Source organism: Peromyscus maniculatus, chromosome 6 (assembly GCF_049852395.1).
Source record: "Peromyscus maniculatus bairdii isolate BWxNUB_F1_BW_parent chromosome 6, HU_Pman_BW_mat_3.1, whole genome shotgun sequence".
In the NCBI taxonomy this organism is placed as follows: domain Eukaryota; kingdom Metazoa; phylum Chordata; class Mammalia; order Rodentia; family Cricetidae; genus Peromyscus; species Peromyscus maniculatus.
In genome coordinates this window covers 109,715,751-109,728,839 of record NC_134857.1, presented here as the reverse complement: position 1 = coordinate 109,728,839, position 13,089 = coordinate 109,715,751, and the positions used below count along the sequence as shown (strand labels likewise).

At 45.5% G+C, this 13,089-nt stretch overlaps 1 protein-coding gene across 3 annotated transcripts in view; it reads left to right on the top strand.

Moving 5' to 3' along the window:
* Sec24b (SEC24 homolog B, COPII component) overlaps positions 1–6,696 on the top strand; it is a 79,684-nt gene extending 72,988 nt beyond the window's left edge. For all 3 annotated transcript variants that reach the window (XM_076574982.1, XM_076574983.1, XM_076574981.1), the window contains 6 exons: positions 239–414; positions 1,052–1,189; positions 2,090–2,194; positions 3,773–3,865; positions 5,549–5,652; positions 5,859–6,696. In XM_076574982.1, the coding sequence (XP_076431097.1) occupies positions 239–414; positions 1,052–1,189; positions 2,090–2,194; positions 3,773–3,865; positions 5,549–5,652; positions 5,859–5,973 (731 nt within the window). In that variant the 3' untranslated portion in view covers positions 5,974–6,696. The remainder of the gene's footprint in view (positions 1–238; positions 415–1,051; positions 1,190–2,089; positions 2,195–3,772; positions 3,866–5,548; positions 5,653–5,858) is intronic.
* The last annotated feature ends 6,393 nt before the right edge of the window (positions 6,697–13,089 follow it).

Genomic DNA, 13,089 nt, shown 5'->3' with positions numbered 1-13,089 from the left:
TGTGTGTGTGTGTGTGTGCGCGCGCGTGCGTGCGTGCATCCGTCCGTCCGTCCATCCGTGTGTCCTGTCGGAGAGAAGAGAGCGCTTACTGGGATCTGGTGCCTGTGTGTGTGTGTGTCCGTCCGTCCGTCCGTCCGTCCGTCCGTGTGTGTGTCCGTCCGTCCGTCCGTCCGTGTGTCCTGTCGGAGAGAAGAGCGCTTACTGGGATCTGGTGCCTGAGTGCCCTCTCACTCCGCAGCTGTGGATCGCTCGGTGTCATCAAGCTTGTCGGATGCCAGGGATGCCTTGGTGAATGCTGTGGTGGACCCCCTGTCCGCCTATAGCTCGGCGGTGTCCAGTGTGCCGCGCTCCACCCTGACAGCACCAAGCTCACTCAAGCTGCTCCCGCTCTATGTTTTGGCGCTTCTCAAACAGGTAGTTCTCTATGTGTCGTAGCTCATCAGTTTCTTACAAGCTCCCCTGTGGGTGAAGGAGTGAAATCTGTATTGTTTTTAACAGTTAGCTGGAGAGTTATGTGCTTTGGTGTTGTAAGACTTCTGAAAATAGGGGGAATGGGTGGAATATGGAGGTGTGCAGATACACCGTGACTCTTGTCAAAACATGTCTTTTTCCGGGCCGGGCGGTGGTGGCGCACGCCTTTAATCCCAGCACTCGGGAGTCAGAGGCGGTGGTGGCGCACGCCTTTAATCCCAGCACTCGGGAGTCAGAGGCAGGCAGATCTCTGTGAGTTCGAGGCCAGTCTGGGCTACCAAGTGAGTCCCAGGAAAGGCGCAAAACTACACAGAGAAACCCTGTCTCGAAAAATCATTTCCTTTGTATGAGCAGTTTGAATTATGAAATGGCCACATATGCTTCTGGAAGAGACTCTCAGCAAAGGACTAGCGCTTACTGAGTGTCTTTCCATCGTTTCATCGTGTTAAAGGCATATTTGCATCATCTTAGTACTTCTTTGCCTATTAAATATTGGCTGAGCCTTGAATCCCCACAGTTGGGTTTGCTGTTTGCGTGCGGCATGTACGTTTTACTTGGAACGTGTCTTTTTTTCTTGCAGAAAGCATTTAGAACAGGTACAAGCACACGCCTGGATGATCGTGTGTATGCCATGTGCCAGATGAAGTCTCAGCCACTTGTTCATCTAATGAAAATGATTCATCCCAACTTATACAGGATAGACAGACTGACAGATGAGGTATGCATTTGTCCTGACCTCCTGCCCAAGGTGCTAAGGTCTTTTCAGTAGTTCTTCCATTCTCTTCTTCCCCATGGTGGTGAACATTCGAATAATAAAGACTTCTAGGGACCTAGGTACACAATGGGACTTAAGGATGCTATCAGCTGGTCGGTAGAGTTTTTAAAAATAGTTTCCTGTGGGAAGCTTGTTTTTTTTTTTTTTTTTGGTTTTGTTTTTTTTTAAAGATTTCTTTATTATGTATACAATGTTCTGCCTGCATGTATGCCTGCAGGCCAGAAGAGGGCACCAGATCTCATTATAGATGGTTGTGAGCCACCATGTGGTTGCTGGGAATTGAACTCAGGACCTAAGAACAGTCAGTGCTCTTAACCTCTGAGCCATCTCTCCAGCCAGGGAAGCTTGGTTTTAATGTTTGATTCAAAGATAAGTTACAGAGTGATGTCCGTTTGTACTTTGTAGCTATTGGCAGTTTGGGATATGACCAGACTGCATGCAGTTTTAGTTACATAGTAAACCAGATCTGTTACCCAATAAGACTTGTAATCTACAACTGTATAGTGTCTTTTTTCTTCCTTGTGTTCAAACTGTATTCTTTGGGGTTAGTATTCATTCCATACATAGTATTATGTTGTAAGAGGAATGTAAAATGTGGCAGTCAGCTGTGGTAGTATTGATACACACTGACCTTAGAAGGGAAGTAAATGAAACAGATTTCACTGTTTAAATTTGAATACATTTGAATGTCTTCATTCTACTGTAAAACCATGGTGTACAGCCAGTGTGTTTTCTTCATTCACTAAAATGTGTCATAGATTAGTGTTTTATAGAAGTGACTGATTCCTAAAGTCTGAGACAGCAATTACATATGACTCTCTGGATTCTGCCTTTTCTTTTCAGGGCGCCATACATGTTAACGACAGGGTCGTGCCTCAGCCGTCGCTTCAGAAGCTGTCTGCGGAGAAGCTGACCAGAGAGGGAGCCTTCCTCATGGACTGCGGCTCGGTAAGCATCCCTGCTGACAAAGTCAGAGGACACACACGGGCTAGCCCTGCCTTCACCCAGCAGACAGGGCACGAGGAACCCGAGGCTGGCACAGGAGCTCAGCACACTGTCCAGCTACGTGTACTCAGAAAAAAAATTCCTCCCATCAAGAGCTTTACCATCAGAACCACCGAATTCAAATGGACCTCAAGAAGTTCTCTTGTGGTTCAGCTTCTATCCACTGCCAGGAATTCTACTGATGGCTGGAGGTTGGAGAAGTCACTCACTGCTCAGGAGTGACCAGTAGTCCAGACAAGTGTAAACAGCCCCAGAACTCATGAGTTGAAGTAGAGATAGTAATTGAAATTGGAAGCCAAGGAATACCACAAAGTTACACCACACAGCAAACTGCACACAAGAGATTTATTGGGCCGGGCGTGGTGGCGCACGCCTTTAATCCCAGCACTTGGGAGGCAGAGGCAGGCGGATCTCTGTAAGTTCGAGGCCAGCCTGGGCTACCAAGTGAGCTCCAGGAAAGGCGCAAAGCTACACAGAGAAACCCTGTCTCGAAAAAACAAAAAAAAAAAAAAAAAAAAAAAAGAGATTTATTGGGAGCGGGAAAAAACAGGAGGGTGGCTGCCTCTGCTGGAGCACGAAACAGCAGCAAACTAAACAGGATAGAGAGCTTATAGAGAGTTTTTTGAGAAGGGGTGGAACTTTTCAGGGTGGAGCTTTCCAGGGTAGAGATCAGTAGGATCTCAGGTCCAGAGATTGGGCTTTTTACTCTGCAGGATGAGGGCAGGGTCCAGCAGTTAGGGCAGTGAGAGGTCCTGGGGAAGGGGCCTGGCTACTCAGTGTGGCTCGGGGGGCTTCCCAATAGGGGTCGGATGTTCTTGTTAAAGCAGTCCATTTCTGTTAGGGAAATAAGTGCAGGGGCGGGGAAGATGCTGGCTCACTGGGGAAGAGCACTTAGCCAGAAGACCCTGGCGGCTTGGTTCCCGCACCCACACATGGCTGCTCACAACCATCTGTAACTCCAGTTCCCGGGGCTCTGACATCCACTTCTGGCCTCTGTGGACACTGCACACAAGAGGTATACATGCACATAGGCAAAATACTAACACACACAGAGAAAAAGTTCTTTTTTGAAGTTTTCATTTTATGTGTATGAGTATTTTGCCTGCATGTATGTCCATGCACCACATGCAAGCCTGGTGCCTGCGAAGGTCAGAAGAGAACACTGGATCTCCCTGGAGCTGCAGTTATGGATGGCTGTGAACCACCATGTGGATGCTGGGCACCAGACCCGGGTTATCTGCAAGACGGACAGATTCACTGAGCATCTCTCCAGCCCCTAAATAAAGAAGCCTTAAATAGTCTTAGAAGCCTTGAAATTTAAGCAAAGAAGATGGGAAGTGCTTTTGATTCTTAGAACTAGGTTTACAATGTTCTAGTTATATATCCCTTTTATGTTTGTTAGATTTTGTGTCTGAGATAGCATAAATGACCTCTTTTATGTGTGATAACTGAATTAATTCGATTGGATTTTCTATTAGGGAATTTAATATTTTGTTGCACCCCCCCCCATTTATTTTTTAGGTTTTTTACATTTGGATTGGCAAAGGCTGTGACAATAACTTTATAGAGAATGTGCTTGGGTACCCTGATTTTGCAGCAATACCACCAAAAATGGTCAGTGGATTTTTGTTGTGTTACTTTTCTGGAGGAGAGGTAAATAAATGTCTGTTTATTCCGAATAGGACACTGATGACAGGCAGAAGTATCAGCTCCCTGCAAGCCAGTTTGGTGAACAGGAATTTATTGAGGCTCCTTAGGAACATGGGTGAGGGGTTGCACACAGAGGTGTGGGTGACCCAGCACAGCTGCATCACTGAGGTCCCCTGTCATGGATGACAGCCTTAGGAAAGCTGACTCATGGATCCCCTTCAGTTAACCTGCCTCTTAGATTCCAGCAGGAGACTGGGTGGACCCCGGGTGAGGCCTGGGCGCCCTTCCTGCCCTGACAGACTCGCCGGCGTTGGCGTAGACCTAACTTGCCATTGTACTGTTCCACCTGCGTAGTCTCCATGACTGCAGATCGAGGTTCTCTCTCCTCACTGATGGAGATGAGGATGTTAGTTAGGACTGGAGGAAGTAACTTTATGCCAACAGGTTTCGCAGTATTAAGTTTTATTTTTTATATATCTGCATGTTTCCTTTCGATAAAAACCTTGTGTGATGTTTGCCTTGCTTTTCTTCTCCCCCACTTTTTCAAACTGGGTTTCCCTGTGGAGTCTTGGCTAACTTGGGACTCACTCTGTAGACCAGGTTAGCCCCCGGTTGACAGTCCCTCTTCCTGTGTGCTAGGATTATAGGTGTGTGCTGTGGCCATTGGGCTTAGTTTACCAGGTATATTCACAGTGTTGTGCATACATACATAGAGGCAAAACACTCACACATGAATAAACTAATTAATTAAAAAGTTCCCTCCGTGGGCCAGACTGGAAAAGGAAAATGTTTTCTTAGTTTATAGATATGGGTGTTCTGCCTGGTTGTATGTCTGTGTACCATGCTCATGCCTGCCTGGTGCCCATGGAGACCAGAAGAGGGTGTTGGATCAGCTGGGAGTGGGGTTCCAGACAATTGTAAGCACCATGTGGGTGCTAGGCATTGAACCTGGACACTCTGGAAAAGCAGAGCTCTTAACCACTGAGTCATCTCTCCAGCCCCCCAAAATAAGTAAATCTTTATAAAAAAAAAAAAATCAAAGAAATATGAAATTCTCAGAATGTGATTTTCCAAGTAAGTTCCGTGTAATTCTAAGGTGGGTTTGGAGTTTAGTGATAGCCCTCTTGGTTTATATCTTACCCCGGAGGAAACGGGAGTTGAAGGGAACCAGTGCACACCAGTCTGTGTGTGCTTTACTGGGTTCTCTAGAACGGTACAGTAGCCAGGTAAAGTGCCATTGATATGCTCACCAGCAAACACACTTTTTTTCTCCAACTAAAATTTCCTCCCTGTGGTCGCCTCTGTTGGGTCTAGGGGCAGGATGCAGGCTTGTGATTGGCTGCCTGGAAGCCCCAGTATCTATTCACCAGTTGGCAAAGGTTTTTAAAACTTTTTAAGAGAACCAGTTGGAGATCACATGCTATATGATGCAGTATATTATTTTACTCCAAAAAATTGTACATTGTGTATGTATTGGGGGGAATCTGTATATGTGTGTGTACACACACTGCTTGTAGGGTTAAATGCTGTTGTTGGTACAGCTGCTCTGTTGCATTCACTAAAAGGAATGCGGCCTGGAGAGGGAAGGTGTGTTCAGTGTTAGTGTGCATTTGTGTCTGTGTTTTCTAATTATATTTCTTTTACCAGACACATCTTCCAGAGCTGGACACGCTTTCATCCGAGAGAACCAGATCCTTTATAACCTGGCTTAGAGACAGCCGACCGCTAAGCCCCGTCCTTCACCTGGTAAAGTAAGTCTTCTGTAATTTCATGATGATGTCGCCTTTCCTATGCTTCTCCTCAAATTTCAGGACGTTGTAGTGGTGGGCGTGTGACTTGATTAACCTCTCCTGGGTTCCGTTTTCCTGGAGTCCACATAGTTGTATTTCTACAGTGTGGATTTATTCTTTGTAGTGATACAATACATTTTGGGTAAATGCTGTTCTCTGCCTTCCAGAGATGAGAGTCCCGCCAAAACAGACTTTTTCCAGCATTTGATTGAAGACCGCACGGAGGCTGCATTCTCTTACTACGAGTTTCTGATTCACATTCAGCAGCAGATTTGTAAGTGAAGTCCACCAGAGTGAGTCAGCGTGGACCGCTCCACAGCCGGGTAGAGCACGATCCATCAGAGAAGCCCAGGAGACTTGACACGAGGTGGTGTTGGAAGACACGATGCCCGTCACTGTGTCTGTGGCTTGGGCCAGAGATAGGGAAGAGGGAGGGAGAGTCCCTCCAGGACTGCTGCTCACCCAGCGTGCCGAGTCGGTTTGTACGCATTTGCAGGAGCGCAGCAGTGTGGTGCTCTTCTGAGCCGGCAGACTCCAGGACTGCGGAAGGACCTGTCACAGTCTCAACTAGATAAAGTCGTCTTCTACAACTAACACAACATTTCTGGACTTGAGCTCGGATGAGAGATGCCACAGGGCAGCGGTACTGTGTCACTTGTTTGTATGAATTACTTTTTAACAGGAATGATTCATATTCGTGAAATGAATTCAACATTTCCTTGTAAAGGCACTAGACTTTCAGTCCGTGAACTATAGGAAAAAATATATATAATGTACATAAGTGTTACATTTGTAAAGAGAATGTAAAATGTAACTAAGAATATGAATTGCTAAACTGTGGCATTGTTGGATGACACTCTTTGTCACAGCTAGGGAATGAGGTTGACTAATGCATATTATGAATTGAATCCACAAAAGAAACACGAAACTATTTGTAATTCTGTTAAATCTTTTATGTGGCTTTATTTATGATCAGCCGACTAATTAAAAATATTTTGCTTGACAGTTGGTTTGGTGGTTTGTTTGATTGTTTTGTGGAGGGTTTTTGTTTTTGGTGGGGATTGGTGATGTTTTTTAAACAGTGGGAATCTTGAATTGACTGCTTGGAGAAGATGCAATACCAAGTTGCATTCATCAGTGAATCTATGCATCGTCATTAGTTTGTAGAGACTACCAAGTGACTACTGTTTGTATTCTAAAACATGATGTTATTTTCAAAATACTTAATGACTGAACATAATCTTATCTCATTTAGACTAAGGATTTTTTTTCCTACCAATTTGTAAAGAGAAAATTTTAAGAACATGCAGCTTTCCTTTTTAATCATATCGAAGATCATATTGAACTCGGGGAGATTTTTGTTCTGATCAAACTCTGCCGTTCACAGTACGTTATTTGCTATAAAAACTGATGGTGATCCATTGAATTGTGGAGTGGAATTTTATTTTATGCACTGTGGAAGTCCTTGTTGGTAAATGTTAGGAAAAAAATAAGGCTCTTGGCATGTGTAACTTTTACTGGTTTTATAACTTTGTAGATTCCTTTTCATTCTTTTTGTTTTGGTACTGGTTGGGAGCATAGAAGGAAGGTGATGTAGACTCTGAAGAGGCGGCTTCTGAAGAGAAGTGGTGATCTGGAGGGTGGTGATCTGAAGGGTGGTGATCTGGAGAAGTGGTGGTCTGGAGAAGTGGTGATCTGGAGAAGTGGTGATCTGGAGAAGTGATCTGGAGAAGTGGTGATCTGGAGGGTGGTGGTCTGGAGGGTGGTGATCTGGAGGAGAAGTGGTGGTCTGGAGGAGTAGTGATCTGGAGGAGAAGTGGTGATCTGGAGAAGTGGTGATCTGGAGGGTGGTGATCTGGAGAAGTGGTGATCTGGAGAAGTGGTGATCTGGAGGAGTGGTGATCTGGAGGAGTGGTGGTCTGGAGGAGTGGTCTGGAGAAGTGATCTGGAGAAGTGGTGATCTGGAGGAGTGGTGGTCTGGAGAAGTGGTGGTCTGGAGGAGTGGTGATCTGGAGAAGTGGTGGTCTGGAGGAGTGGTGATCTGGAGGAGTGGTAATCTGGAGGAGAAGTGGTGGTCTGGAGGGTGGTGATCTGGAGGAGAAGTGGTGATCTGGAGAAGTGGTGATCTGGAGGAGTGGTGATCTGGAGGAGTGGTGATCTGGAGGAGTGGTGATCTGGAGGAGTGGTGATCTGGAGGAGTGGTGGTCTGGAGGAGAAGTGGTGATCTGGAGAAGTGGTGGTCTGGAGAAGTGGTGATCTGGAGGGTGGTGGTCTGGAGGAGTGGTGGTCTGGAGGAGTGGTGATCTGGAGGAGAAGTGGTGATCTGGAGAAGTGGTGGTCTGGAGAAGTGGTGATCTGGAGGGTGGTGATCTGGAGGAGTGGTGGTCTGGAGGAGTGGTGATCTGGAGGAGAAGTGGTGATCTGGAGGAGTGGTGATCTGGAGGAGTGGTGATCTGGAGAAGTGGTGGTCTGGAGAAGTGGTGGTCTGGAGAAGTGGTCTGGAGGGTGGTGATCTGGAGAATCGAGCTCAAACAGTTGCACACTTTGACGTAGTCCCTGGCCTTCTCTCTCCTACAAGAGCATAATCCCAGGAGACAGCACCCAGGGGTTCCTGCTTTTCTTTAGATAAAGATAAAAGCACCCTCCCATCCCCTGATGGAAATGAGTTTAAATGACTCACACTAATTGGTGGCAGAGCTGTAATAAAAACCAAGTGTTCTCCCCACCCACAGCCCCACGGGACTCTGTTTGTCTCTGCACCTTGCTGTCACCACCCAGGAGCTTACTGCGGGTCCCTAAGGGCAACTAAACACTGTCCGTCCATTATTTATCGTGTGTGTGTGTGTGTGTGTGTGTGTGTGTGTGTGTGTGTGTGTGTGTGTGTATGGGAACAAGTGTGTGGAGGTCAGGACACTGAAAGTTAATTCTCATCTCCCTGGCCTTCATGCTGTCATGGGAAGCTTTCATGGATCTGCTGAGCCATCTTTCTGGTCTTATACTGTCATTGTAGAACAAAAATGTGGTATTTCTACTTAAAGAAGAGTGTTTTTATCTTTGTGAACTCTGTTATTTATTTTAAAAATGACTAAATCGGTTAACACAAGGCAAAAAACAAAACAAGAAACCCTGTAACCACAGTTCTCAGCCTGTGGCTAGCGACCCCTGTGGGGGTTGAGTGACCCTTTCACGGGGGCTGCGTATCAGATATTCTGCATGTCAGATATTTACGTCATTATTCATAACAGTAGCAAAACAGTGATGGAAGTAGTGATGAAAATAATTTTAAAGGGCTCAGAAGATCAGCAGAGAAGTAGGGAAGTGCCATGTACCTCCAGAAGAGTGAGGCTGCCCTGACCGTTGGTATGTAGCCCATCTGACAGGCAGGACCAGGAGTGCAAGGCTAGCCTTGTCCACAGAGTGGGACCCTGTCTTTAAAACGAGATGCACGGAGGGACTTATTTAAACTACAGGAACACAAAATGGATGACAAAGTGGACCTAGTGTTTGCAGATCCCAACGCGGTCCAAGGCCTGGTGGGCTATCGATACAGAGGGAATGCGTGGTCAGGATACAGGAGTCAGGTTTGAGTTTGGGATGGGGTCAAGTCATTGTCCCAGGAAGAGGGATGACTCGGTGGTCAAGAGCACCTACAGGGGGTGGCTTGCAGCCCCTGCAATTCCAGCTCTAGGAGAAAGTTGCTCTCCTCCAGCCTCTGGGGCACTGGATGCATGTGGTACAAGTACAGACAAGCAGGCACACATTTTTAATGGCCATGACAAGACTAGACTCTCTAGGAGTAAACACTTGTGTAGTTGGTTGTTTTTACTCTTTGCTTTTTGGGGGGGCCGACCACCCAGCTCCCAAATAAATACAGAGACTTATTCTTACTTATGAATGCCCAGCCTTAGCTTGGCTTATTTCTAGCCAGCTTTTCTTAAATTATCCCATCTACCTTTTGCCTCTGGGCTTTCTCTTTTTCTTACTTCTGTATATCTTACTTTCACTCTTACTCTCTGGCTGGCTGGCTGGCTGGCCCCTTCTCCTTGTTTCTTGCTCCTCCATCTCTCCTCCCAGACTCTTATTTATTCTGTCTACCAGCCCCATCTATCCTTTCTCCTGCCTTGCTATTGGCCATTCAGCTTTTTATTAGACCAATCAGATGTTTAGACAGGCACAGTAGCACAGCTTCACAGAGTTAAACAAATCCAACATAAAAGAATGCAACTCATCTTTGCATCATTAAACAAATATTCCACAACATAAACAAATGTAACACACCTTAAAATAACACTCTACAACACACTTGGGATATTATCAAAGATAGCTAGAGGAGGGTCAGGATAGAAAGCTCCAGGCTTAAAGTGGGTCTTCTGGTAATTATGAAAGTGTCCCTAAAGGGACAGAAGTAAAGGACTGCAAGTGATAGGGTATGATGCCGAGTAGCATGAGCTTAGGGACCTGTAACAAAGAGGAAGAATAATCTGGGCTCCTACAGATAAGGAGGAATTCATGGGGATGAGAACCCAAGCCACACATTGTATGTATACATTTTAGAGGATTTTAATTGAGTTATAAGAACAAAATTACACCATTTCTAGAAAGATGGCTAGAATCCAAAATCATCTTAAGCCAGACTCAGCTCAGACAAATACCAACTCTTCGTGTGTGTGTGTGTGTGTGTGTGTGTGTGTGTGTGTGTGTGTGTGTGTTTTAAAAAAATGGCCATGAGATAGGACTGCTGTAGGTTATACCCAGTATATCTGGGAGTAAATACTTGGAATGTTACCAAAGATAGCTAGAGAGGAGGAGGAGAATATATACATAAATATATGTGTGTATATATATTATATATAATAGTCAATACACAAATGTATGCATAAATGGTTGTGTGAAGTATGATAGCAGAAGGGGAGCCATTGGGGGAGAAGAGAGGGTCAAGAGAGGATAGTGGAGAATGAATATAATTCAAAGTCCATGATATTCTTATCAAAATGTCATTCATTATAAAAACCAATCACTTTGTATGACACGTGTGTACTAGTTCTTTTAATATTTAACTTTAGGTGTATGGTTTTGCCTGCATGTATGTCTGCACCATGTGTGTGCACCGTGTGTGCAGTCCCCACAGAGGCTAGAAGGCACCACATTCTGTGGATCTGGGGTTGTAGGCAGTTGTTCCCCGCTATGTAGGTGCTGGGAGAACAATTCTGGGTCCACTGCAAGAGCAGCAAGAGCTCTCCACCACAGAACCATCTCTCCAGCCCTCCTAATAACTTTAAAATATCTTTCCTTGGCTAGAAAGATGGCTCAGCAGGCAAGGGTACTTGTCATCAAGCCTGATGATCTGAGTTTTGTCCTTGGGATCCACATGGTGGAAGGAGAAAACAGGCTTTCTCAAGTTGTCCTCTGGCCTTCATACATTGGCTGTGGCATGTGTGATGGCCCACCACCACCAAGTGTGTGTGTGTGTGTGTGTGTGTGTGTGTGTGTGTGTGTGTGTGTGTGTGTGTGTCTAAAAAAAGTATGTCCAGTTCAGAATGACGAATGACAAGGGACGTCATCCCTTAGAAGATGCATACGGTGAGTGTGTTAGAATGTACGTATGAGGACACTTACTGTGATGGTCTCAGAGGACAAGACTCTGGCCAATTGCTTTGTGAGGCACCAACTGTTGAGTGAGCAAAGGGTGTGCTTACCAGGAGCTCTCTTTTCTCTTGAAGCTGTCTAGGTTCCAAAGCCGGGTGTGTAGCTGTAATCCCAATGCTTGGGACATGGAGGCAAGAAAATTAAGAGTTCAAGGTTATCCACAGTGACATGGTAAATTCTGAGCTAGCCTGGGCTACATAATACTATCCCTCTAAAAAAAAAAAAAAAGAAAGAAGACAAGACACTGATCTCAGGCTGGGGATCAGAATAAAATTCCAGGGAGAAATTTTTGTGTATCTGTCTAATATTTCCTCCACTTGGGCAGGGGCTTGACCAGAAACACATACTGTATTTTAGAAGAGTATCTAGACATTAGTATATATGTATGTGTCAAGTAGCATTAGCCATTTATTTTTACTTGTTTTTGTTTTGAGACAGGGTCTCCTGTATTTCAGACTGGCCTCGAAGGTACTATGCAGCAGAGCGGGATAACCTTGAGTTTCTGATCCCATGTCTTCACCTGAGGGACAGGATTACAGATGTGCCTCACTGTACCTTATTTTATAAGATGCTGTGGATGGAACCTGGGGCTTCGTGCATGCTAGGCGAGCACTCTACCAATGAGTTACCTCCCCCAGGCAATGTCTGATAGTTACTTGAGAATGTAACTGTAGTAGTCATGAGACCAGAAAATACCTAGATGAGGAAATTAAGTTAAGGAAGCCATGAGGCTATTTGACATGTATTTCCCCTAAAATATTTTTGAAAATATGAAAACTGTTTAAAATTGAAGATATTGTCCAGATAGTCAAAAGTAACCAAGAAAAGGAAACAATGGGTCACCAAGATAGCTCTGTGGGTAAAAGTGTTTGCTGCTAAGCCTGATGGCTGGAATTCAGCCCTGAGACTCATAATCAAAGGAGGAAGGAAGCATTCATACATTAGCTTGTCACGTGAGACAAAGACCTAAACTATAAAATGATAGGAAAGTAGTTTATGATTCATTCCCCTCTGATCTCTGAATTCAGGGATATGTTGCCCACCAGAAAATTGGGCATCACCCTTCCTGCCTCCTTACGATGTCTGTAAGAAGTAGGCAAGCACACGTGTAAGCGGCTTTAGGAGGGGAGCTAGCCATGGTTGTCTTCAGATGGGACATACACAGACCCACCCATTGGTGAATGATGCGCACTAACAGATGTTCATTCTTTTGGATAATGAGCACTAATTACTTGTAACCACTTGCACTGATTAGTTTCTGTCAACACAAGCTAGAACTGCCTGGTAAGGTGTAACCTCACCTAAGGAAGGAAGGAACAGCTCCCATGACATTGGCTTGTGGGCCTGTTTGTGTCATTTTCTTGATTAATGATTGATGTGGGGGGGCCCCGCCCAGCCGGGCAGTACTGCCCCTGGGTTGAATAAGAAAGCTCATGGGTGCTGTGAGCGAGCCCTGGAGAGGAACCAGTGAGCAGCTGTTCCACTGTGGTCTCTGCTTCAGCTGAGGCCTCCAGGCTCCTGAGGCCTCCAGCCTCCTGCCTTCACTCCCTCAGTGAGGGAGTCTAACTCACGAGCTTGGTATACTTTCCCTCCATGCCACTCATGGCCAGTCTTTCATCACAGCAACGATGACTCTAGCTGGAACGCCACCAATGAAGTCTACAGGTCACTAAAATTTGGTCTTTGGGCTTCTTTATGCTTTTTTTTTTTATTTTATTTACTCAGAGGCACACCTGTGTGTGTTCTCTCCCG